The sequence below is a fragment of the Leopardus geoffroyi genome, chromosome C1, assembly GCF_018350155.1.
Source record: "Leopardus geoffroyi isolate Oge1 chromosome C1, O.geoffroyi_Oge1_pat1.0, whole genome shotgun sequence".
Taxonomy (NCBI): Eukaryota; Metazoa; Chordata; class Mammalia; order Carnivora; family Felidae; genus Leopardus; species Leopardus geoffroyi.
The window spans coordinates 36,448,930-36,475,513 of NC_059328.1; the positions used below are offsets into that span (position 1 = coordinate 36,448,930).

Consider the following 26,584-nt stretch of genomic DNA (forward strand, 5'->3'; position numbering starts at 1 on the left):
TGGATATCACAGAAATATCTCAACTTTAGCATTTATAAAACGGAAGTCATTGCCTTTCACAAAAACCTGCTCCTCTCATATTCTCTAGCTTACTAAATGGTACCACTTCCTGATAGAAAACTTTGTTATTCTTGTTACCTTCCTCTTCCTTATACCTATAACTCCTTTCTATTATACCTCAAATATCTCTTAATTTCCTCTACTTCTTTCTACTACCACTGGTATGTCCATATAGTCCAAGCCATTGTAATCTCTTGGCTCTACTACTGCTATAACTTCCTAACTAGTCTTTGTCTATCACCAGTCTGTCACCCATCTATTACACAATAGCTGGAAAAAAAGCTTTTTAAAGTGCAGATTTGATTATTAGATGTTTATGTGAACTTGCTTAGTGAATTTTTTGTTACTCTTAAGATGATACCTGAAAGTCTTGACATGGTCCATAAGACTATATACACAATCTGGTTCCTGTCTTTGTCTCCGTGTTTTGCACAGTATGTTCCCTGGACCTGGAATGCTCTTTCATATTTACCTTGCTAGCTCCTACTTTCCGTCAAATGTCTGCTTTTATCTCACTTCCTTATGAAAGGCTTTTCTGACCTCACCCTTACCTTGCTGTCCCTAGACTAAGTTGGATTTCCCAGAATGTACTTTCATTAAACCCTGTACTTTTCCTTTATAGCTTTTACAGCAGTTGTAAAGAATTAGTTGTCTGTCTTTTCCCACTGGATGATCTGTTAGTCTGCTTGGGCTGCCATAACAAAACACCACAGGCTTGGTGACTTAAATGACAGAAATGTATTTTCTCAGTTCTGGAGGCCAGATGTCTAAGATCTAGGTGCCAGCAGCATCAGTTTCTGGAGAGGGCTCTCTTTCTGGCTTGTAGATAATGCTTTTTGCTGTGTGCTCACATGGCCTTTTGGAGGGGAGTGGGAGGAGGGAAGGGTATGTGTGTATGAGAAAGATTTTTTTTTCCTGCTTATAAAGCCACTAGTCCTTTCAGATTAGGGCCCCATACTTATGATCTCATTTAATCTTAATTACTTCCTAAAGACCCTATCTCCAAATATAGCCACATTAGGGGTTAGGGCTTCAACATTTGACTTTGGGGTGGTAGGGGTACTGTTTGGTCCATAGCAAATGGTAAGTTCCATGAGGTCAGGACCCATGTTGTATGGGTATACTCTGTCCCTGAGGCCTGGTATAAAGTTTAATACATAGTGGGCAGTTAGGCCTGTTCCTAACATTTGTTTGTCCTGGAACAAGAACATAAATAGAGATATTAAGTTAGATTTTTATGTAATGCTAACAAATTGTAAAATAAAACACCTTCTGTTTTCCTATCCTGAGACATACATAGTTTCATAATAACAAATTACGAAAATAATTGTGTGAAGCTGTTGGTTTTTTTTTTAATGTTTATTTATTTACTTAGAGAGTGAGCAGGGGAGGTGCAGAGAGAAGGAGAAAGAGAGAATCCCAAGCAGGCTGTGTGCTGTCAGTGCAGAGCCTAATGTGGGGCTTGAGCCCAAGAACTGTGAGATCAGGACCTGAGCCAAAACCAAGAACTGGATGCTTAACCGACTGAGCCACCCAGGTGCCCACCCGTGAAGCTATTGATTTTAAAAAATGAATGTGATATTTTGTCTAACTCAATATTAATGAGGCAGATGTTGTAGCCAGTTCAGAGAAGTGAAAGAAACATAGCTTTATATGTTTAAAGAAATGTTGAACTATATTTATAAATGGTTACTAAACTGGAGTTTTCTGTGGGGAGAAGGGAAGTCATTTGAACCTCAGCTCTACAAAATTTATTTATAATATCTATAGACAAGAACTGTTTGTATCAGTATCAATTACCTATAACTTACAGAGTTGGAAAATAGCTGAAAGGCAATAAAAGGCTAGAACAAGTAGTGTATTCTCTAAACAGTACATAGTTTTCCATCAGATGATTGTTATCTCTTCTTTGCTTATTCCAAGTTTCCTTATAGTCTCACCCTTTTGATCTAACTCAATCTCAAAATTATTCTTGATCACAAAACAAGATTGGTCTCATTAAGTTTGGCTTGGTTATTTAAAAAAAATTTTTTTTTTCAACGTTTATTTATTTTTGGGACAGAGAGAGACAGAGCATGAACGGGGGAGGGGCAGAGAGAGAGGGAGACACAGAATCGGAAACAGGCTCCAGGCTCTGAGCCATCAGCCCAGAGCCCGACGCGGGGCTCGAACTCACGGACCGCGAGATCGTGACCTGGCTGAAGTCGGACGCTTAACCTACTGCGCCACCCAGGCGCCCCTGGCTTGGTTATTTAAATAGGGGTGGCAATAATGTTAATTTTTCATGTTGACCTTTTTAATTTGCTTTTCTGGAAATTTTGTAAAGAATCTCAGATTGAACTTTAAAAGCCTCTATTGTTTTTTTCAATTTTTTTTAAGTTTATTTATTTATTTTGAGAGAGTGTGAGCAGGGTAGGACAGAGAGAAGGGAGAGAGAGAATCCTAAGCAGGCTCTGCACTGTCAGCTGAGAGCCTGATGTGGGATGTGAACTCATAGACCGTGAGATCATGACTTGAACTGAAATCCAGAGTCAGACCCTTAACCAATTGAGCCACCCAGGTGCCCCTCTATTATTATTTTGAGTCTAGAAAGCAAGCTTAAGAAATATGCTGTATTATATTTCATCAGCAGTACTGATACATTTGGGTGAATTCTTCTTTTCTCAGTATCCCCCAAATGTCCTAAGGGTCCTGGGCCTTCCAGGAAGTGACCTTCCTTACCACCTAGAAGGGTGGATCCTGGAAAGCTAGGTACCAGGGCAGTTTTCCTGGGAGGGTTTTGTAATTACTGGTTCCATAAAGTCAACTATAGTTCCTTAAAAGTGGCTTATTATACCTGATTAAATAAGTAAACATCATTCTCAAATATGACATTTCAGGCAAATACTTTTTGTATAACTTTTTTTACAATGATATTTTAAGGGCATTCAGTAAGTAAATTCAGCAAGACTTTCTCAAATCTCACTGGGGAGAGAGTCTTTGAGAATCATGATTCAGGAATATTGCATTTATAAAAGCAAAGGTTACTAAATTTTTTAGAGTTTAGATAGCTTAAGAAGGAAGAGAGCAGGCTTCCTTACATATCTAGAAAACAGACATTAAGACAGTATTCCAAACAAATCACTATAATCATCTCTCAGTTCATTTAGTCCTGTGTAATTAATTTTCATTTCACTGGATTTAGTTTAGTGGTCTGCTTCTCAACTAAAAAGAGTTCTGGAAATTCTGACTCAGTCCCGTGGAATGGTCTGGAAGTTGTCCAGTTGTTCATGCAATGGTATCAGAAGCCTGTACCCAAGAGTCTATTCTTTGAAGTGTCAGTAGTTTGAGATACCTGCTACAGTTCTTTTCCAGGGGGCTCTGAGACCATCCTTTATTAAAAAACAAACAGATTTGGCTTCTAGTTTATTGCAGATCCTTCAGACTAGCATCTGTGTAAAACAGAATCTCTCTGTAGATGACAAAGACTTAAAATAGCTGTGGTCAGTTTATACTGGTAATTTTTAAAGGTGAAAGGTCTAATGAGAGTTTACAACATGAACAATGCAGCTAACCAGCAAGTTCTTTCTGTGTCATACAAAAAGAATATTAAAGCCAATTCAAAAACGTTCTAACAAAGTGTCTCTAAGAGTAGTTCTTTTCAAGAACTGTCAAGGAAGACAGTGAATATTATAGCTGATTTCTAAAACATGAATGAACATAATTTTTGCAGAGGAAAAAAATCTTGACATATAACATATAATAATCTTATGGCATAATATATGTACCAAGGCTATACTAAGGATCTCAAGTAAAAAGATTTAGTAAGTCTGGTATAAGTCCTAGACATCTACCTAGAAGATTCAAATTTTAAAAGTAAGATTGTTACCAAGTAAGCATTTTATTTATTTATTTATTTTATTTTTTAACGTTTTTTTTTTTTTTAATTTAAATAATCTCTATACCCAACATGGGCTTGAACTCATGACCCTGAAATCAAGAGTCTCTTGCTCTTCCAACTGAGTCAGCCAAGTGCCCTATTAAGCATTTTGTTTTATTTACCTGTTTTTTATTTTTATTTATTTTTTTAATGTTTATTTATTTTTTGAGAGAGAGAGTGCATGTTGAGGAAGGGCAGAGGGAGAGGGAGAAACAGAATCTGAAGCAGGCTCCAGGCTCTGAACTGTCAGCACAGAGCCTGATGCAGGGCTCAAACTCACAAACTGCGAGATCATGACCCGAGCTGAAGTCGGTCGCTTAACCAACTAAGCCACACAGGTGCTCCTTATTTTTACTTTTTAAATTTTTTTATTAAAAACATTTTTTTAATGTTTATTTTTGAGAGAGAAAGAGACAGTGCGAGTGGGGGAGGGGAAGAGAGAGAGAGAGGGAGACACAGAATCTGAAGCAGGCTGCAGGCTCTGAGCACAGAGCCCAACACAGGGCTTGAACCCACGAACTGTGAGATCATGACCTGAGCTGAGGTCGGAGGCTTAACCTACTGAGCCACCCTGGCGGCCCATTTACTTTTTTTAAGTTTATTTATCTGAGAGAGACAGAGTGAGAATGGGGGAGGGGCAGAGAGGGAGGGAGAGAATCCCAAGCAGGTTCTGTGCATGGTCAGCGCACATATAGGGCTTGAACTCATGAAACCACGAGATCATGACCTGAGCTGAGATCAAGAGTCAGTTGCTTAACCGAGCCACATGGGCACCCCCCAAACATTTTATTTTATTTTATTTTATTTTTTATTTTATTTTATTTTATTTTATTTATTTTTTCAACGTTTATTTATTTTTTTTTGGGACAGAGAGAGACAGAGCATGAACGGGGGAGGGGCAGAGAGAGAGGGAGACACAGAATCGGAAACAGGCTCCAGGCTCTGAGCCATCAGCCCAGAGCCCGACGCGGGGCTCGAACTCACGGACCGCGAGATCGTGACCTGGCTGAAGTCGGACGCTTAACCGACTGCGCCACCCAGGCGCCCCCCCCCCAAACATTTTAAATAATAACTCAAATTAAGACTGGAAACACTAAACTCTTATTTCCCAAAATCTGGCAAAACACCATTGGGACTTGTAAATAGATACCTTATGTATAAAGAGGGCATTGACAAATCTCTAAGAGGAGCTTCCCATAAATTATACAATGTTTAGGATATTTATGTTAATTTTACCTGTCCAGATTTAAACTAGGGAGGGCTGAGCGTCTTTTCTGATTTGAGAACTTTTCTCATGAAACTTATCAAAAGTAAAAAAACAAATCTAATTATTTCTAGTACATTTGAAAGGACACCTTGTGATTTTTCCAGGGATGCTATGGGATGTCTCTAAGATAACTTTAGTTAGTAAAAATATACTGAAAGTTTTATTGTTTTCTATATTTAGGATCTGATTTTGGGAAGGCAAACCTTCAAGGAGTTGTCAGTGAAAATGCTTAAGATAGGAGTGTTGGTGCTTGAGAAATAATACCCAGGTATTTTACCAGGGTGACAATAAAACATTTTAAAATGAGCATTGAAGGTAACCAATTTTAAATAACCACAACTTTTTCATGAGGAGCCTTTGTTTGTTTTTTTAAGTAATTAAGGACATAATTAGTCAGTATAAAGCAAAGAAAATTATTCTAATAAGACACAAAATAATTGCTATCTGGGCATATTACACAGAAAAAAAAAAAAGAATAGCTTTTAATATTGTAGGTGAAAGCGATAGACTGTAAACCAGGGAAATTGGCCCATCAATACTGAACAAACTTAGCTAAGATTTTAACCAGTTCATAGCTTTTCAGACTCGTGGCGTGGTATTATAAACCATGGCAAATAAAATTCTCTTGCTAAGTTTTGTTCATTATTTTCCTTTATATTCTGTAACATATTTACAGTTTACTTGAGGACCGTTCTTAGGGGGTCATCAAGGTCAAATTTAATTTAAAAATTTTTTTTAATTTAATTTATTTAAATTCACATCCAAATTAGTTAGCATCTAGTGCAACAATGATTTCAGGAGTAGATTCCTTAGTGCCTCTTACCCATTTAGCCCATCCCCCCTCCCACACCCTCTCCAGTAACCCTCTGTTTGTTCTCCATATTTATGAGCCTTTTTTTTTTTTTAATGTTTATTTATTTTTGAGAGAGACAGAGTGCGAGTGGGAGAGGACAGAGAGACAAACAGACAGAATCCAAAGCAGGCTCCAGGCTCTGAGCTGTCAGCATGGAGTTGATGCGGGGCTTGAACTCACAAACCGCGAGATCACGACCTGAACCAAAGTCAGATGCTCAACCGACTGAGCCACCCAGGCGCCCCAATGAGTCTCTTCTGTTTTGTCCCCCTTCCTGTTTTTATATTATTTTTGTTTCTCTTTCCTTATGTTCATCTGTTTTATCTCTTTTTTTAATTTTATTTTTTTATTTTTTAAAATTTAAATCCAAATTAGCATATAGTGCAACAATGATTTCAGGAGTAGATTCCTTAGTGCCCCTTACCCATTTAACCCCTCCTGTAACCCTCAGTTTGTTCTCCATATTTACGAGTCTCTTCTGTTTTGTCCCCCTCCCTGTTTTTATATTATTTTTGTTTCCCTTCCCTTATGTTCATCTATTTTGTCTCTTCGTCTCTTCATGTCCTCATATGAGTGAAGTTATACGATTTTTGTCTTTCTGTAATTTCACTTAGCATAATACCCTCCAGTTCCATCCATGTAATTGCAAATGGCAAGATTTCATTCTTTTTGACTGCCGAGTAAATACTCCATTGTATATATATACCACATCTTCTTTACCCATTCATCCATCAATGGACATTTGGGCTCTTTCCATACTTTGGCTATTGTTGATAGTGCTGCTATAAACATGGGGGTGCATGTGTCCCTTCGAAACAGCACACCTGTATCCCTTGGATAAACACCTAAGTAGTGCAGTTGCTGGGTTGTAAGGTAGTTCTATTTTTAGTTTTTTCCCTACTGTTTTCCAGAGTGGCTGTACCAACTTGCATTCCTAAAATGATACTAACATGCAATGTATTTATCATTGCTATCTTAAAATGAATCAATAAGTAAACATTTAAAAATGTCTCAGACTGTCCAGCCAATCACAGTCAACCCATAAAATCAAGAGCTAATAATAATGTTTTGAGGTGCTAAGTTTTGAGATTATTTAAGTATGTTAAAGATGTTTGTGTCCTCCCAAAATTCAGATGTTGAAGCCTATCCCCCAATCTTCTGGTATTTGGAGGTGGGGCCTTTGGGAAGTAATTAGACTACCACAACAATCAATATGTAGAATATTTTTATTACCCAAAACATACCTTGCATGGTTTTGCAGTCAATTCTCCTTCTACCCTTGGCTCCAGGCAACCACTGATCTGCTTTTTGGGGCTATAGATTAGTTTTGCCTATGGCAGAATTTCGTATGTGAAAATCATACAGTATTGACTCTTTTGTATTAGGCTTCCTCATGTTCCTCAAGTACTCCTGTTCATTTTATTTATTAAAGATTTTTTTAATGTTTTATTTATTTTTGAGAGAGACAGATTGGGAGTTGGGGAGGGGCAGAGAAAGAGGGAGACACAGAATCTGAAGCAGGCTCAAGGCTCTGAGCTGTCAGCATACTGCCCAACGTGGGGCTAGTACTCTTGTTCCTTTTAATGATTAGTATTTTCTTGTGTAAATATACCACTATTTGTTTGGTAGATATTTGGGTTGTTCCCAGTTTTTGGATATTATGAATAAAGCTCCTATGATCATTCATGTACAAGTCTTTTTATGGACATATGTTTTCATTGTTTTGAGGTATATAACTGCGAATGGTCCAGCCATTAAAATAGTACCCTAATCATTGCTACCAGCAATGGGAGTAGCTTAGCCATAAACAAACCTAACACAAAACCTGATTATATAGAGGAAAATTAAACTTATAAAAGTAGAGAGTCAGCAAAGTTCAGATTGCCACTTAAAATTTACCTTTAGAAGTTAAGAAAAGGTATGTGTGGGCAGCCCACATGAGGTACACTTCTCATCTGTGGCTCTGTGAGGTGAATCCATTGGGCATTTTGGTGGAGGACTTGCAGTACTGTTTAACAGGTAGTTTTCCAAAAAAGAAAATCATGGCTCTTATCTAGATATAAAATGAAAACATTTAAAGATTTAAAAAAAAGCCTCATCATTAATGAGGGAATCAGATGTTATAACCAGTTATCAATTTTTTCCATTATCAATATTTATGATTGAAAGTTGGCAAAATATCAAGGATCATAATTTCATTAATATTGTCCCCATATTGATACTCATCTGTTTGAGCAATAAAGTAAAGGCAAGCAATTCATAAATTGTTAAAATGCCTATACTTTTCCTTGGCTTTATTTCAGCAAAATCACTATGTTGTAATTAAGATTGTTTAAAATAAATGGTATTATCTTTATGTCAATTATATCTCAATAAAACTAGGAAAAAATGTTAAATAATTCATCAATATTTTATATTATATATTGAAATTGTATTTTGAATATACTATATTACATTAAATAAGATATATTAAAATTTTAAAAATTGTGTTATCAAGATAACAAAAATTGTTGTTATCTTGTTACTTTGATCAAAGTAACAAAGATTGTTATCTTTGGCACTTTGAACAAGTGCCAAATTAACTTTCTTGAGGCATTTTATTTCTTAACATTATTAAAAAATAAGTTCTATTTAGAGGGTGTTTATTCTGCTGCAGATGAACCATGAATTTTGCACATCAAACTTTGTGATGGAATTTCATAAATAATTGTCATCATGGGAGATATTGCACAATGTTGTAATATCACCTTATAAATTACTGTCACTTTTATTGCAATTTCACCATTTCTTAAAAGCAACGTCTAGGGCCTTATAACATTTGTTAAGGTCTTCTTTAATCTTTTCAGTGCTGGGATATTATAAACAAAACCAACAGTAGCAGTATGTTCATACTAAATCTTAATATGTTGCTGGTTCCAAAGTAGTCTATAGAGATCAGTTTAGGATTATTTGGCAGTGACTCTTCTTTATAGTCATGTATGGTGAACATAATCTAAGGTGGCCCCATGGTTTCCTTCTCCTCTGGGTGTTGACACATTTGTGTGTTGCTCCTCCCTTTGAATGTGGACACTACCTTTGACTTGCTTCTAACAGAACAACAGAACATAGTACAGGTGATGAGATATCACTCCTTTGACTATTTTATGGTATGTAAGACTCTGTAGTTAGTAGACTCACCATAGAGACTGTACTGGTTTGATGAAGTAGGCAGCTGTGTTGGAAAAGCCTATGTGGCAATGAACTGCAGTAGCTTCTAGGAGGTGAGGTGGCTTTCAGTTGATATCCAGCAAGCAGCTAGGGCCCTCAGTTTTACAACCACAAGGAAATGAATTCAGCCAATTACAATACTGGGCTTAGAAGTGGACTCTTCCCCAGCCTAGCCTCCCTTATGAAAATACAACCTAGGCAACACTGTGAATGTCTCACTTTGTGAGACCCTAAGCAGAGGACCTAGCTAAGCTGTGCTTAAATTTTTGATTCACAAAAACTGAAATTAATGAAAGTTTGTTTAAAGTGGCTATATTTGTGATAATATGTTATTCGATAGAAAATGAATACATGATACAGATGTACTTATTACATTTTCTTGCTTTAATTTCTGTATATTGCAATGTCAGTTTCATTACATCTGGTATGTGGAAATTCTTTTGACTAAATTATTTTTAATCTTTTAAAAGGTGAAAGAGCCAAACTGCTAAACAGATTTCTTTCGTTTTTTATCTCCCCATCAAATGGTAAATGTTAAGTGTTTAAGTTTGTAAAAACCATTACATAATTCTCCAAAAATGGTTGTATCATTTTATACTCCCTCTAGTGATATTGAGAGTTCTAGTTGGCCCACATCCATACTAACACTTGTTATGGTCAGACTTTAAATTTTAGTCATTCTAGTGGGTGGGTAGTGGTATCTCACTGTAGTTTTAACTTGTATTTGCCAGATGAAAAATGATGTTGAGCGTGTTTCTCATGTACAAATTGGCTATTTGTATATCTTCTTTTGTGAAATGTGTGCTCTAGTCATTTGCTCACTTAAAATGAATTGTTTAGTTTATTATTATTACTAAGAGATGTTTATACATTCCAGATATAGATCTTTTGTCAGATACATTGTGACTGTATTCCTCTGGTCTATGGCTTGCCTTTTTCCTTTGAAAAATATTTGCAACGGTAACTTTCAAAGAGCAAAAGGTCAACCTCCCTGGTGGTCTAGTGGTTAGGATTCGGCGCTCTCAAAGAGCAAAAGGTCTTAATTTTTATATTGTTCAGCTTGTGAATTTTTATTTTTTGTGAGTTCAATTTGTGAGTATTCATCCTATGTACATCCAAGAAATCCTTGCCTGTCCTGAGATCATGAAGATTTTCTCCAGTGTTTTCTTCTAGAAGTTCTGTAATTTTAGCTTTTACATTTGGGTCTTAGTCCCTTTTGAATTATTTTTTACTTTAAAAATTGTGATAAAATACGTATAACATTTAATTATACACATTCTCAAGTATACAATTTAATGGCATTAAGTTTATTCACAATGTTGTGCAACTATCACCATTATATTTCTAAACTTTTTCATCACCCCAAGTATAAACTCTGTAGCCTTTAAGAAATAAGGCTTTCCCAGCCTCTGGTAGCTCTATGGTACTTTCTGTCTCTATGCATTCACCTATTACAGGTACTTCATGTGAGTAGAATCACACAATATTTGGCCTTTTATGTCTGGCTTATGTCACTTAACATAATTCATTTTGTCCATATCTTACGTCAATTTTGGTAAGATATTTTTTGAGTTTTTCTTTTTTAATTTTTAATGTTTATTTATTTTTGAGAGAGACAGAGTGTGAGCAGGGGAGGGGCAGAGAGACATAGGGAGACACAGCATCCAAAGCAGGCTCCAGGCTCTGAGCTGTCAGCACAGAACCTGATGCCGGGCTCGAACCCACAGACCGTGAGATCACAACCTGAGCTGAAGTCAGACGCTTTACCGACTGAGCCACCAAGGTGCCCCTTGAGGTTTTTAATTTACGTTATTGGCATAAGTTGTTCCTGGTATTCTCATTCTTTTATTGTCTGTTGAAGTGTTGCGATAGCCCATCTTTTATTCCTAAGAATGGTAATTTGTGTTTTCTCTCCTTTGCTTCTTGATTTGTCTTACTAGGAATTTTTTTTTTTTTTTTTTAGAGTAAACTCTACATCCAATGTGGGGCTTGAACTCATGACCCCAAAATCAAGAGTCACAGGCTCTAAACTGACTGAGCCAGCTGGGTGCCTCTGTCTTACTAGGATTTTTATTAATTTTATTAATATTTTCAAAGAACCCACTTTTGGCTTTGTTAATTTTTTCTATTTTTTCTTTTCTGTCATTGATTTCCTTTTAGAAGCATGTCCTAAACCATTGAGGCTGCCTCTAGACCTCATGACAGGGCTCTTCTGTTCCCGCCCCCCCCCCTTTTTTTTAAATTGAGATGTAGTTGACAGACAGTGTTTTAGTCATTGATTTCTGCCTTTACTTGTATGTATTCTTATATTTTGATTTTTAAATTTTAATTGGCTTTTCTTTTTTCAGTTTTTAATCTAGAGGCATAAATTAGTGTAAGCATTTTAATGTAAGCATTTAAAGCTATAATTTCCTTCTAAGTGCTCCTTTAACTGCATACTATAAAGTTTGATACGTTGTGTATTCATTTTAAATTAATCGAAATTATTTTCTAATTTCCTTTGTCATTTCACCTTTGATCAATAGCATATTTAGAAGTGTGGTTTAATTTCCAGATGTTGGGGAATTATGTAAAAATTGTAATTGATTTTGAATTCTGTTGTGTTCAGATAACATACTTTATAGGATTTCAGTCTTTTGAAATTTCTTGAGATTTCTTTTATGGTCTAGCCTGTGGTCTTTCTTGATGTATGTTCAATGTGTGTTTGATTAGCTACCCTGCATTCTAACTGGTGCCTTCTCAGCCTGGTGGAACTACTATATTTTGCTTGAAACTGTAGCTGTCTGTACCTCTGTAAGAAAAGTGTTCCCAAGCAGAGGGCTGGGACAACTGGGATGTTTCCCCTTTTTCTGGGTTTGCATTTTTGTGTTGCCTTTTCCCAGTGCCTGAAAACTACTGCTTCGTATACTTTGTCTAGTTTTATGGGGCTTTGTAGCAGAATAGCTAGTTTTGTTCTCCTTCATACAGTTCGTCTAGTTTTATGGGGCTTTGTAGCAGACTAGCTACTTTTGTTTCCATAACTCTCATAGTTGCAGGTGAAAGTTTGACAGTCTTAATGCCTAAAATTGAGAGTTTTTTCTTAGTTCTCTCATAAGTGAGAACCTGTATTTTGTTTGAAGTTAATGAAAGTGTCATTTCTACTTTGTCATTTTCCTCCTTAGATAACTTATTACATATAACAAAGTTGTTTAACATGACTTTTGTCCCTGTTATAATCTATAGAACTGAGTTTATATATATATATATATATATTTAAAAGTTAGGTATTATTTTTCTTACTTTTTCCAGTAAAATTAATCATTTCAGTCTTTATTCAGTCTTGCTAGTGACCATTTGTTTCATCATTTTTCAACCAGCTTAAATCTTTAGTCATTTTAGCATCAAATTTCAAAATAATTTATATTAAACCTGTAAGTTTTTCTTTATTTTCTGTGATCACTTTGCTGTTAAACCACAGGAGGAAAAAAAAAAACACCTTTCTACTTGGCTAAACATTAGATAGATAATATTAAGAACAATTATACATGCATCTATATTGGCATTTACTTCTGTTCTTTGACTATGATGGCCTATTTCCTGTTTATTCAATCTTTTCTTTAGTGCTAATAATTGTAAGTGTGCCTTCTGTGTGCAGTGAAGTCTGTTCACTTTCGTTAATTTTGTTTTTCAATTTAAGCAGTACAACTTATTTGTAGATTTTTTATTTCTTAAGTTCTACTTCCCTCCTTTTTCTATCTCTGTCATGATTATATCTTGTACTCATTATTATAATGATCTATAGGATTTAAAAAGAAAATGTAATTGTATTCAGAGAGTATCAAGTTTGAATACATATATTTTACAGTTTTCAAAAATATATTGCAAACTATAAAAATATGGAATGCTTCCTGAACTTGTGTGTCATCCTTGCCCAGGGGCCAGCTAATCTTCTCTGTATCATTCCAGTTTTAGTATATGTGTTGCCAAAGTGAGCACAAGTTTGAATATATTTTTATAAAAATATAAAGTAAAAAATTGAACATTTTCATGCTTTTAAAATTATTTTGTTTTTAAGTATTGTAAATTATTTACCCTAAATTTAAGAATGTTGTGATTTCGGGGCACCTGGGTGGCTCAGTCGGTTAAATGTCTGACTTCAGCTCAGGTCATGATCTCACATTTCGTGAGCTTGAGCCCCGCATTGGGCTCTGTGCTGACAGCTTGGAGCCTAGAGCCTGCTTCCGATTCTGTGTCTCTCTCTCTCTCTGCCCTTCCCCTGCTCACACTCTGTCTCTCACTCAAAAATAAATAAACATTAAAAAAATTTAAAAATTCTGTGATTTCTGGATACATCTGAGTATGTATTTTTTTTTTAATGTTTATTTATTTTTGAGAGAGAGAAAGTCAGAGGGAGAGTGAGAGAGAGAATCCCAAGCAGGCTACGTGCCGTCAGTGCCTGACATGGGGCTCGAACTCATGAATCATGAGATCATGACCTGAGCCGAAATCAAGAGTCGGACACTTAACTGATGAGCCACCCAGGTGCTCCTAAGTATAGTTTTATAGATAACATTTTAATTTTAGCATTAACTATACAATTATCAGCATAAAAAATTAGCCTTTGGCCTTACATATGTTATGTCTAGACCTGCACATAAATAAACTTACTGGTGATATGAATTCCTTAATTCTGCAAAATGTTCCTCAGCTGCCATGTGCTCTGTTATGAATACTGAGGTGAATGATAAATATCTTTAGAACCATGAATTGGAACAGAAAGAAATTAAGTAAATAGTTGTTGGGTTGTATTTAGAACCATACTTGGATTAGACAAGAAATCTATTTTATTCATGTTATCTGAGAGGAGGAAGGATTTGACAGGTTAATTAATTTGTCTTTTTGCTTACTTCTAAGGCCCTTTGCTGTTCAGATACTTTATAATCTCAGCAGAATTCTCTCTGGAGTTTGCAGTTTCACAGTCCATAACAGCAATCTGACATGGTTGTCTTCTTAAAAAATACAAAGGAAGAAACATGTGGGCAACTGTTTTCCTGAGGTTTGAACAGTGTAAGTCATGAGAATGGATTTTTAGGGTTCTACTTTGTCAGTATAGAATTCTAAGTCACAAGTGTGATAGAAGCAACCCATTTCTTTAATGAATTTATTTTTGTGTATGTGTTATTTTGCAGAACTGCTAAAGTGAGAAGCCTGTGTCAGAGACCCTTCTTGCCTGGCCTAAGGGTAGTAATGCAGTTGATAAATAGTTGTGTGAACAAATAAGAAAAAGCAGATGTTTAATCTTCCATACCTCAAATTGTTGAATGCTATCCAGTCCCAGGGAAATGTTAAGCCCTCCTAGTGCTGACACAGCCACAGGAATATTGGCACAAATGTATTATAATGCCAGTAAGTTTAAAGAAAGTGCTTTGTGTGGGGATGTTAAACTCTGGGAGTAAGAGTGATGCCTTCTTTGGGTTAGATGAAGGACATAAAATATGACTCCCATTCTCTAAAAATCAAATATTTTCTAACCTTTAGCATTATTTAAGGAGCTCCATGCTCTGCCTCCTCTCCCAATTTATTATTGCACAGCAGGCTAGAGAGAAGTGTATTTGCTGCTGTTGTCAGAATCATCTGCTGAAAGGTATTTATAGGACAATGGTTCATTACATTGATTCTAGAGATTACCTCAGTTCACCAACTTGGCTGAAGACAGGAATACTTCTGGCTAGCATACATAGTTCATATGTAGGGTAACTAGGTGCAAATATATTGAAGAAAGGGTACTTTCTGCTTTACCACTGGCATGATTTTAACATCCTCGTGCTGCCTTCTTTTTTTTTTTAATAATGAGAATAATAATAGTGCATATATTATAGGACTGTGATGAGGACTACCTGGGTATTATGTGTAGTGTGCTTAGAATAGAGTCTAGTACATAGTAAGTACTTACAAATGTGTAAATGTTCGTTGCTGTTATGTCATCATTATATATTACTATTATTATTGTTCAGGAGCATGGGCTTGGGTATTAGAGATTGGACAATGTTGATTAGAAACTTAAGGCTGGCCTTAACTTAGCCTGAGATGGAGATAGACCATGGTTGGTTTCTTAGTTGTGGGAGTGTGGGCTTTTGTGACTGACCCTGATAATTACTTGTTGAGAAGTTGTAGATTTCAGAGTGTTTCCATTTTCATTAGGACTTATAGAAAACAGGGGATTCTGAAATAGCTGTGAGAGCCAAGTGATGGACTAGTACATGGAAGGAAGAGTGAGCGTCTGTAGCTACTAGGTGGGGGCGAGTTTGCTTGGGTAATTAGAACAGTGGCTTTCAAATTTTGTAGACTCTGACCCCCTTTTTTTTTAAAAAAAATTTTTAATAAACTCTATTTATTTTTGAGAGAGAGAGAGATTGAAGCAAGGGAGGGGCAGAGAGAGAGAGAGAGGGAGACACAGAGTCTGAAGCAGGCTTGAGGCTCTGAGCTATGGACACAGAGCCTGAGGCAGGGTTCAAACTAACAAACCATGAGATCATGACCTGAGCCGAAGTCAGATGCTTAACCTACTGAGCCCCCCAGGCGCCCCTACTCTGACCCTTAATAACAAATAGATTTTATATTGCAGCCCCATCACATGTGTTTGCCCTTGTATATTTATATGTATTACCAGTAATAGATGTCACAAACATACATATTTCATAAAACAGTTCTGTGTGAAGCACTCTGATATTTTCTATTCTATTTCATTCTGTTTTCCTTTTAAGAAAATGTTGGTCCTGACTTCGTGAAATGATTTTATGAGTAATAAAGAGTTGTGACCTGCAGCTGAAAAGTATTGGTTGGGGTATGAATTAATCCTTTGAATGTTACCCTAGAAAAACAGTTTGACATACTTTGTCATCTAGATAAATGAGTTGGCAGGTGCTCTGAAGTAGGGGACCAAGACTTTTGCTTACTCTGGCTCCCTTAGCTGTTGTTGTTTAGCTCTGCTTGATCACTTGGCTTTACCTGAGCACTTGGCTTTCTTCAGGCCAGGCTGTTTTTGTCAGATGGTTTTTTGTGTGTCTGGGCTGATATCTACAATGGGAGCTAGCTCCTTGAGGGCAAGACCTATAATAATAGCTAACGGTTCTGTAGCACTTCTGTGCTAGGCACTTTTCTGTTTTACATATATTAATCTTCACCACAATCTATAGATAGGTACCTTAATTATTTGCATTCTACAGATAGGGAAAACAAAGCATACAAGGTTAAATAGCTTACACTTCTTTAGAGTTCTTCTGTAGCTTACCTTAATGTCTTGTGTAACATCTGCCATGCAAATGATTTTATTAATAGTTACTGGTTGAAATTAAACCAATACTTTCTGGACTTATTTTCTTAGCTTCCTATGGCTTTTCTCACCACAAACTTATTCAAGTGATTAGAGAGTAATAGAAATTGAATTAAAAATGATGTTAAACTTAGTTTACGGAGGGAGTACAGAGTTTATTTAAATCGGTCAAATTCAGAATTTGAATAATGGCTATGCTTTGAGTCCTAACATTAAGACTGTAATACTTCACCTGACCTGTGCTTGGCAATGAATAATGTTGCAGAAATGCCCATGTATTCTTAGCTCCTTAATTTACCAATTTGGGATCTTAATATTCTTTCTTCCAATCCACCGCCCACTGCAACAGCTGTTCTATAGTGGCCCACACCTCCAGAGTTAATGGCATTTCTGTCGCAGTGTGAGTTTTCAAGTTGGTATTTACAGTTTTGCCAGAGTCTTCACTGCTACCAGGCCTCAGGGTTGGAGGTTGCAACTGACTTGTGGGGGAGGGAGTTTGGTGCTTGTCACTGGGGAGGAACAAGGTGCTCTCTGACGCTCTGATTTGTTACAGGCGGAGTGTGAATGATGTCAGGCAGATCAGAGGACAGCTGATTCATTTGGGATCTGGGACTCCTCACTGTGCCTCATTGCTGCCTCCTGGGCTCTTAAGTCTTTTGCAGTGGGGGTGGGGTGGGGGGATTCTGAATATTATGTTTTAGAAGAACAGTGCTTTAATTTTTCTCTTAAGTTAGGGAAACCTTTGTAAGTTTCCTTTGGCTTATAGACTGCATACCCCTTGTGTGAGAGAACTTCCTGCCAAGACTCCCGAGTGTGAGAGGGCAAAAGCTTGAGTAGCCAGGAAAATGATGAAACGAAGGAGAGAGAGACTGGGAGCACCATGTCTGCGGATTCAGTAAGGAGGCTGGGGTCTCTGAGTGGAAACTGGCACATGTCAGGAAAAGAACTAATGCCAACTAACACACTTTCATTTGCTTGGATAAAGACTCTGCTTTGGAGATGCCAAGAGGGCTGGGCTGGCTTCATAAATTCAAGGTCAAAACACTGGTCCCTGGCAGGGGCCTATGGAGCTTCTAGTTCTGAAAATTGAGTTAGATATCATTTTATGGGTGCTTAGGTACCTGGGGAACTGGGTTAATGATTAAGATCTTTTTTCCTGCCTTGAAAGCAAATGTGTATTTAAATTTACTGTCAAAGCTGCCTATACAAGCTCCATGAATGTGGGAAACAAATGGAAGTGAAAGTATCTTCTCCTTGGACTAGAGAGGGTATTGTATTTCTGCCCCTGGCCTGTCAGCTCAGGACCTCAGATCTGCCCTTGCAGATCCAAGCCTGAGTCCTTTCAGGTGTGACCTAATTTTATTTCTGTGTTGGCCAATATAGAAATAAAATAGAAATAGAAAAATACTTAGATAAGGATTTCAAAGCTGGGCAATGGAAGAAGGCTTCCATTTCAGGGTAGCTTTTCCAAGAGCTGCTCAGGCTTATTTAATGAAGAAATGCAGAGTGAATTGATCAGCAAGTTAGGGAACCAGGGAATGAAGTGTCCTAGAATCCATTTCATTCATTGATCTGTCTTAAACTGCCTTTGTGTAACTCACAGGGTAGAGGGAATGCACTTCAGATTTTCTTCCCCTGAATGTTAGTGTTTACCTGGAGTTAGTGTGGTATACTTAAATAGACATACTTCTTCAGTGGGCTTTCTTTGGATCATTGCCTTCTGTGTTAGTGGATGCTCATTGATTGAATTAATGATTCAACAAGACCTTGGAAGACTGGACTTGTTTGAAATATATAATTAGAAGGATTGGCATATGTTTTAAAAATGGTTTATTCTCCTACTTAGACTAAAAGTTAAAGACCATAAAAAAGCTTCATGAACTAAAGTATCATTTAAAGTAAAAATGACTTGTTAGTAAAATTTTAAATTTTTAAAATTAAGCTTGTAGTTTAAGAAAACATAAGTGGTCAGAATCATGCTCTCCAAATGTTGTTGATGCACTGCTATTGGTAATCATTAGTGATTTTGAATTTAACTTAGGAAAATTCCCCCTGAGGAGCTAGTAAGTAGTTTCTAAATCACCTTTCCTTTTTCAAACAATCCTTTTTAAACTCTAGCCTCAGTGTATAACCAGTTTGCAGAGTGTTAATTACTAGACAGTAGAGAATGAGATTTGGTTTTCATAGATTTATAATCTTAATTATATATTCATCAACATGACTAAGCCTCATATTATGTGATAAGATTTATAACTCCATAAGCAATATTATTTAGGTTCATAAGAACTGTCTTTTCAAAAATAGTTTTTAAAATATTTTTATTTATTTTTGAGAGGGAGAGAAAGCGGGACAGGGGATCTGAAGTGGGCTCTGTGCTGACAGCAGAGAGCCTGATGCAGGGCTTGAACTCACAAACCCATGAACTGTGAGATCATGATCTGAGCTAAAGTTGGATGCTTAACTGACTGAGCCACCAAGGTGCCCCAATAAGAACTGTCTTATTGTATGTTCTAATTAGCTGTAGCTTGTATACACTAGGGAGTTGAGTTTTGAAATAGTTCCTTAGAAAAGTGAAAATTCTTTTTGAAAGTGAGGAATTAATCCAAAATTAATATTTCTACTTCTTGTAATTTTTATTAATATGTTGGGTTTGTGGAAATTTGTGCACACCGGTAATTTTAAATAATTTTCTGTCATTTTGTATCCTCTTTTTGTGTACTCATCTGAGAAATATGCTGAAGCCAGCTACAGGGATAATTAGTAGTAAATATTTCCTTTGAATATATGTAATTAAAACAAGTAAAATGTCACCATACTCAAATAGCCAGTAGTAACAACATAGGCAACTAACATTTTTAAACAGGTGCTTGTGTGATACCTAAGTTTTTAAAAAATCTTTGAAATGTTGTGGCTAAATATGGTGTTTGTATGGAAAGCCATGCTCCTACTATAGCAAATTAAATGCTGTGCATCTGTCAATTATTTTTCATCATCTGTGACATATCAATCAATGATCAACAAAGTAGAAATCCATATTTACCATCTGTTTTCAGTCTAATGAGGTTATTTACTTAATAGTCTTCGTTAAGACTTAACACATCAAGAGGGCTAGGTTGTTTTTAGGGGAAAAAAGTAAACTAAAATACTAAAATTTAAATAGAAGCAAAATTTATTGTACAGAATTAAATGATGTTATTTAATGTACTCATTAGTCAAGAATTAGCTAAATAAATTGGTGTTATGGTAGAGATAATCTAATTTATGAACTATTAATGTTTTACTTTTACGGACATACACATTTCTCTAGGAAGTTTTAGTCATTGAACATAAAATATTACTTCTTGCTAATTGATGATTTGTAGTAAACTTATATTTCCAGAAGCCAATTCTAAATACTTTGAATACCCAAAGCTTAAATTTTTGGTTTTAATTCTGTGGATTAAGTTTTAGTCTCGATGGTCATTCTGTGCCAACACTACACTGAGGTATGATATGTGAGAATGATTTTTGACCACTATTTTTGAGCCTTTTGCCTAAACTAACCCACTTTGAATATATTTCTTTTTGGTTGAGAAATTATCCCTGACCCTTCTTTTTTCTACTGTGGTACCTTGTCAGAATCTCTACTCTTTGCCGAGGATCTGAAGTAAACCAGCACATGTTTTCACCCACATCGGCTCCAGCTCTTTACTTCACTAAAATCCCATTTAGTGCTGATTGTGCTTTGGCTACTTCTCCTCTTGCCTTTTTCCTGAACCCACAAGTTCACAGCAGTCCTGGCAGTCCCTGTTCCAGCCGCCCACTGCAGTGGAGGTAAGGAAGTCTGCTGTGATGTGAGTGTGGCCTTAGTGATTGCTTTTGGCCAAGTAGGTAAAAACCCAGACCTTTCTCCTTAATGATGGGAAGAAACAGAATAAAAGTCACAGAGAAGAGTAAGAGGAATTTCAGAGATTCCTGCTGTATTCAAAATTCAAGAGAAAGTAATATAGCAGATCAGTAGTTAAGACAGTTATGTGCCCAGTGTGACTATTGGACAGCCCTCTGACCCCTCCATAGGAGAAGCATAGCATGGCAGAATGCTAGAGCTCTCTAAAGGTTAGCTAGTCCAAATGCCACATTTTATACAACAGGAAAACTTGATTCTGAAGTACGTTAAGTGATTTGTTCATATTGCTGAAAATAATCTTCTTCTCTTCAGTTCTTTCTGTCTTTTTGTATAATCAGCATTTGAGTAATACTATGTGCTGGACAGTGTTTTAGGCATGAAGAACAAAAGAATGAACACAAAGAGGTAAAATACCTGCCCTCCGAGGAGCTTAGATTCTAGTGGAGGGAGACAAAGTAATGAATGAATATATAACAGATGGACATATGTGATATGGAGAAAACAGGATGAGGAGAATAGGGAATGTGAGGCATAGGGGTTGACATTTTATATAAGATAGTCAGGGAGGCTTCTCACTCATAAGTTGACATATGAGCAAAGACCTGAAGGACAGTCACAGAGCTAGAATTAGAGATATCTGAAGGAAGAGTGTTTCAGACAGAGGCAACACTAAGTGCCAGAGACCTGATCTAAGAGCTTGCTTCATGTGTTCTTCCACAGAATCCAGTGAGGCTCATGTGGAATGAGTTAAGAGGTAAAAAGTGGGAAATGAAGTCTGAGACATACGTGAGAAGCCAAATGGAATAGAGCTTTAAATCCATTACTGGGATTTTTGTTTTTATGTTGAATGACATAAGAAGCTGTTGGAGGGTTTGAAGCAGGAAAATGTTATGATCTGACTTAAATCCAAAGGATCCCTGTGGCTATAGTTAGAAGGGTACCTGGGGTGCCTGGGTGGCTCAGTTGGTTAAGTGCTGGGCTCTTGATTTTGGCTCAGGTCATGATCTCACAATTCATGAGTTCAAACCCTGCATCAGGCTCTCCACTGACAGTATGGAGCCTGCTTGAGATTCTCTCTCTTTCTCCCTCTCTCTCTGCCCCACCCCTACTCACACTGTGTGTCTCCTTCTCAGTAAGTAAGTAAGTAAGTAAGTAAGTAAGTAAGTAAGTAAGGCTACTGTACATTCTAGGTAAGACACAATGGTTGTTTGAACCTACGGTGGTACAGGTGGTAAGAAGTGGTCAGATTTGAGGATATATTTTGGAGGTAAAATCTATAGGATTTGTTGATGGATTAGATGCAGAGTTTGAGAAAAAAGATGAGTGAAGGATGACTGAGAATTTGAGGTTGAGCAGCTAGGAAACTGGAAGAACCATGAACTGAGACTGAGAAACTGTAAGAATAGCTAAGTAGACATTCAGTTAAAGATAGGTGAACTCTGGGTTGAAGATTTATAAGGAATTATCAGGGTATAAGTGAAACAAATGATTAGATTTATGAGATCATCCAATGAGTGTCTATTGGTAAGGAAGAAATGTCAAAGGATTGAGCCCTGGGGCCATCTGACTTTGAGAGATTGGGGAGATGAGGAACTAGCAGCAGAGGGACTGAAAAGGGGTGGCTTTTTAGAAATGAGAAGAATCAAGAGAGAGGTATATTGGAAACCAATCATAATTTTTCAAGAAGGAAAGTGTGTTTGATCAATAGGTATTTGTTAAGCTTTTTGTTAGGAAAAAAAATGTATTCTGTTTTTGCATCTAAGATAGTTCATTTGAATAATATAGTATATTCTGAACCTAAATTATTTTGCAGCCCCAGGTTTTCTCTTCCCAAAATGACATATTCATAACATTCTTTACTAAATATTCCCATACTGGGGGTGGGAATTGGTATTTCATAGTCCACTGTCACTTCCAGGCCCTTGTCTTTATTACCTTCTTTCCTCTTTTAGGCTTATTTTACTCACTTTTATCTTTTACCCCTGCTCATTGCTGTCACCCATTAACTTAGTTTTGTTCTCTCTACTCACATTCAAAGTCTAGCACAGAATCAGTGCTTAGTGAACACAGCGATGCACATAAATTCTACAAATCATTACCATGTAGATAAGGCTGTTGAACATCACTGTTATTGAGCAACTGAGAAAATACAAGTTGAAAGAAGAGAAAAATGATTCTAGTAAACAATGTGAGGAACTAAAAATTGAGAGCTACTGGCAGTGAATTTGACCTCTAAAAATAGATGACCCAAAGGGTGCCTGGCTGGCTCAGTCAGTGGAGCGTGTGACTCTTGATCGCAGGGTTGTGGGTTCCAGCCCCATGTTGGATTTAGAGATTATTGAACAATAAAATCTCTTTAAAAAATAATAAAAAGGGATGACACAAGAGAGAGGGAACTCTCTTGCAGTGGCCATATTGAGTTCTCTTTTATTCCCATGGAGTATAACTATTGTTATGGATTGAGTTGTGTCCCCCTAAAATTCATTCGTTGAAGTTAAAACCCCTAGTACCTGTAATGTGAGTGTATTTGGAGATACGGTCTTTACAGGTTAAATGAGGTCATTGGGGTGGGTCCTAATACAAGTGGTGCCCTGTAAAGAGGGATTTAGGACACAGACATAGAGAAGACAGCCATTTACAAGCCAGGGAGTGAGGCCGTAGAAGAAACCCACCCTACCGACACGTTCCAATCTCCAGAACTGTGAGGCAAAAAATGTCTTTTGTTTGAGCCACCTAGTCTATGGTACTTAGTTGTGGTAGCACTAGCAAACTAATATAGCCCTTGAGGCTTTTGGCTGCATTGGCCTAAAGTCCTAGAAAATAGTATCCTTTTGCTTGGTTGTTAGAACAGGCCCTGCTCAGAATTTTAACCTTCCTTATTGACTGCATCTTAGTGATGTGCTAGGACCTTACAAATTATTGCCCATAATAATTTGAAGAACAATTACGGCACAGTTTTAAAATGATGCCTACTCTAACTGTATACTACATTTGTTTGTTCCTTGATAGGAAAGGATGGATGGGTCTGTTTTAGGCAAGCTTGATGGTGGCTCTTAAATGTCTTAGATGGGTCTGATCAACCTTAAGAGGCATAATAAATATGATCATGATTTGGGTTGAATTAATTAACCTGTAACTTTATTTTAAAGTTTATTTTGAGAGAGAGAGCAAGGGAGGGGCAGAGAGAGGAGAGAGAGAATCCCAAGTAGGCTCTACTCTGTCAGTGTGGAGTCCAGTGCAGGGATCGATCTCATGAACTGTGAGATCGTGAACTGAAATCAAGAGTCAGATGCTTGGGGCGCCTGGGTGGCGCAGTCGGTTAAGCGTCCGACTTCAGCCAGGTCACGATCTCGCGGTCCGGGAGTTCGAGCCCCGCGTCAGGCTCTGGGCTGATGGCTCAGAGCCTGGAGCCTGTTTCCGATTCTGTGTCTCCCTCTCTCTCTGCCCCTCCCCCGTTCATGCTCTGTCTCTCTCTGTCCCAAAAATAAATAAACGTTGAAAAAAAAAAAAATTAAAAAAAAAAAAAAAAAAGTCAGATGCTTAACTGACTGAGCCACCCAGGCGCCCTTACCCTATAACCTTTAGTTATCTTGTACATCTTCCAAGAATATGATTCCAGTCTATTGATTGGCATTCAGACATGGGTATTGCATTGTTGACATAACCTGATTTGAAGGGATGCTAGATATGGTCTATGGTGTAACTGGTGTCCCTGAAGAGAGAAAAGGCAATTGTGTTTTTGGCTATTCCCTGGCCCAGCTAGGCCTCCTGGGGATAAGAATTTGGTGTTGGCAACTTCTTGAAACATAGAATGGTTTATATTTTGATTCAGTTTTAAACTGCCATAGACTTTGTCAGCCCTGTAGTTGGGAGGTTTGCAGCAAGAACTCCTTATTAGAGTTTATATTGGAAGGGTTCTAGCTCTAGTCCACTCCCTACTGTGTAGGAATTCTTTTTTTTTTTTTTTATTTTATTTATTTATTTTTTTAATATAATTTATTGTCAGATTGGTTTCCATACAACATCCAGTGCTCATCCCAACAAGTGCCCTCGTCAGTGCCCATCACCCACTTTCCCCTCCCCCTCACCCCCCCATCAACACTCAGTTTGTTCTCAGTATTTAAGAGTCTCTTATGGTTTGCCTCCCTCCCTCTCTGTAACTCCCCCCCCCCCTTTCCCTCTCCCATGGTCTTCTGTTAAGTTTCTCAAGATCCACATATGAGTGAAAACATATGGTATCTGTCTTTCTCTGACTGACTTACTTCACTTAGCATAATATCTTCCAGTTCCATCCATGTTGCTGCAAATACCCAGATTTCATTCTTTCTCATTGCCAAGTAGTATCCCATTGTATGTATAAACCACATCTTCATCCATTCGTCTGTTGATGGACATTTAGGCCCTTTCCATAATTTGGCTATTGTTGAAAGTGCTGCTGTAAACATTGGGGTACATGTGCCCCTATGCATCAGCACTCCTATATCCTTGGGTAAATTCCTAGCCGTGCTATTGCTGGGTCATAGGGTAAGGAATTCTTTTTTATACAGTGTCTAGTAAAAAGCTATTCAGCCTTCACTTAAACATCTTCAGCAAACAAATTCACTACTGAAGTTTGCAGCTGGTACTAATTCAGCCCTCTGACCCCTCCTGTGTCACATGTGTGAGAGGCTTTTTGTAGACTTTTACAGCAAAGGACAGGTGTTCTTTTGGACTTCCTCCAAGACTAGGCAGCCTTTGAAACCCCTTTTTGGTAGTGTCAAGATTGTTTCCTGCCAAAGAGAAAGCACTATTTTCATTTTACCAACACCTGCTTTCCTTGTCTGTCTTTTTTTAAACAACTGCTTTTCAAAGTGACTCTAAAAGAGGAACATCTCTAGAACTTGTTCTTATCCTGGCCCTGTTGTGGTCAAATTACTTCACTTCTTTCTGCCTCAGTTTTCTACATCATTAAAATGGGGATAAAAATAGCCATTCAGGGGTTGCTGTAAGGATTAGATGAGTCAATACATGTAAAATTGTTGAGAATACTCAGGCTGCTATAACAGTTACTGTGTTGCTGTTTTTGTTGGAAAACTCACATGTTGCTGATCCCCACACTTCATGTTGCTTCTGTTCGTTTCCTCATATTCTTATTTTCCCTTGGATAGCTCTAGGTATCACTTATCATTATGTCCTGCCCACGGAAGCTTTGTTACTGGCAGCTGGGTGCTCTTCTGCCCTCACATGCGGTTTCACTATTTGCTACTAAAAATTGGCCAGTTGGGGTGCAGCAGGATGTGTACTAAAATGAGAAAAACTCTTTTTGGGCTATTTTTGACAGTGAGGAAAATTCATTAAACTAGGTTTAAAGTGTTTCATTTTCCCTTTCCTCATAGGTAAGGGAAAGAACAGCTTGAGAGTATCATCAGGAAATAGGATTCTCCTATTAAGAAAGGGAAAGTGCTTTTTTTTTTGTTTGTTTTCTTTTTTTTTTTTTTAAATGTTTATTTTGAGAGAGAGAGCAACGCGTGCAGATGCACACATGCGAGCAGGGGAAGAGCAGAGAGAGTGAGGGAGAGAGAATCCCAAGCAGACTCCACATTCAGCATAGAGCCTGACATGGGCTCTATCCCATCACTGAGAGATCACAACCTGAGCCGATATCAAGAGTTGGACACTTAACTGATGGAGTCACAGCCCGTGTTCTTTTGCTTTTTAAATAGAAAGGTAAAATAAGGAAGAATACTAGCTGTGACTTAACCTCAGGAAACTTTGTATAGCAGAGAATTTTTCATAGATCCTGGCTACAGGTAACTCTGAATAAACATATAGTTCTATTTGGCAAGATGCCACAGGCTTGTTCTTGGATTGTTCAACTTCAAGAAGCTGAAGGTTTCTAAATGGCATTTCTGTTTCTGGAAGTAGGAAAATTTTATTCACTAAAAAACTCTTTTTTAAATGTTGTATTATAGAAACTCTCAGAAACATTACAAAATACAAAGAGTAGTCTTCTATCTTGAGTGTCTACTTATCAGCTCATGGTCAGTATATTATCTCTTCTTCATCTCTGCCTATTCCCCCCAACCTGATTATTTTAAAGC

General features: G+C 37.3%; 1 protein-coding gene and 1 non-coding gene across 18 annotated transcripts in view; one reads left to right on the plus strand and one right to left on the minus strand.

Annotated features, from left to right (window-relative positions):
* Positions 1 to 26,584, plus strand: part of MAST2 (microtubule associated serine/threonine kinase 2) — a 225,880-nt gene that overhangs the window by 106,452 nt on the left and 92,844 nt on the right. For 7 of the 17 annotated variants that reach the window (XM_045477179.1, XM_045477185.1, XM_045477181.1 and 4 more), the window contains one exon: positions 20,237 to 20,431. The exons of 8 other annotated variants lie outside the window; for them this stretch is intronic. In XM_045477179.1, coding sequence (XP_045333135.1) covers positions 20,237 to 20,431 — 195 coding nt within the window. Of the gene's footprint in view, positions 1 to 17,228; positions 17,514 to 20,236; positions 20,432 to 26,584 lie in introns of those variants that run through there. 2 more of the 17 variants (XM_045477191.1, XM_045477194.1) reach the window with 2 other exon arrangements.
* Positions 13,176 to 13,281, minus strand: LOC123600128. The gene has a single exon (XR_006713507.1). It is a non-coding gene; the product is annotated as a U6 spliceosomal RNA (small nuclear RNA).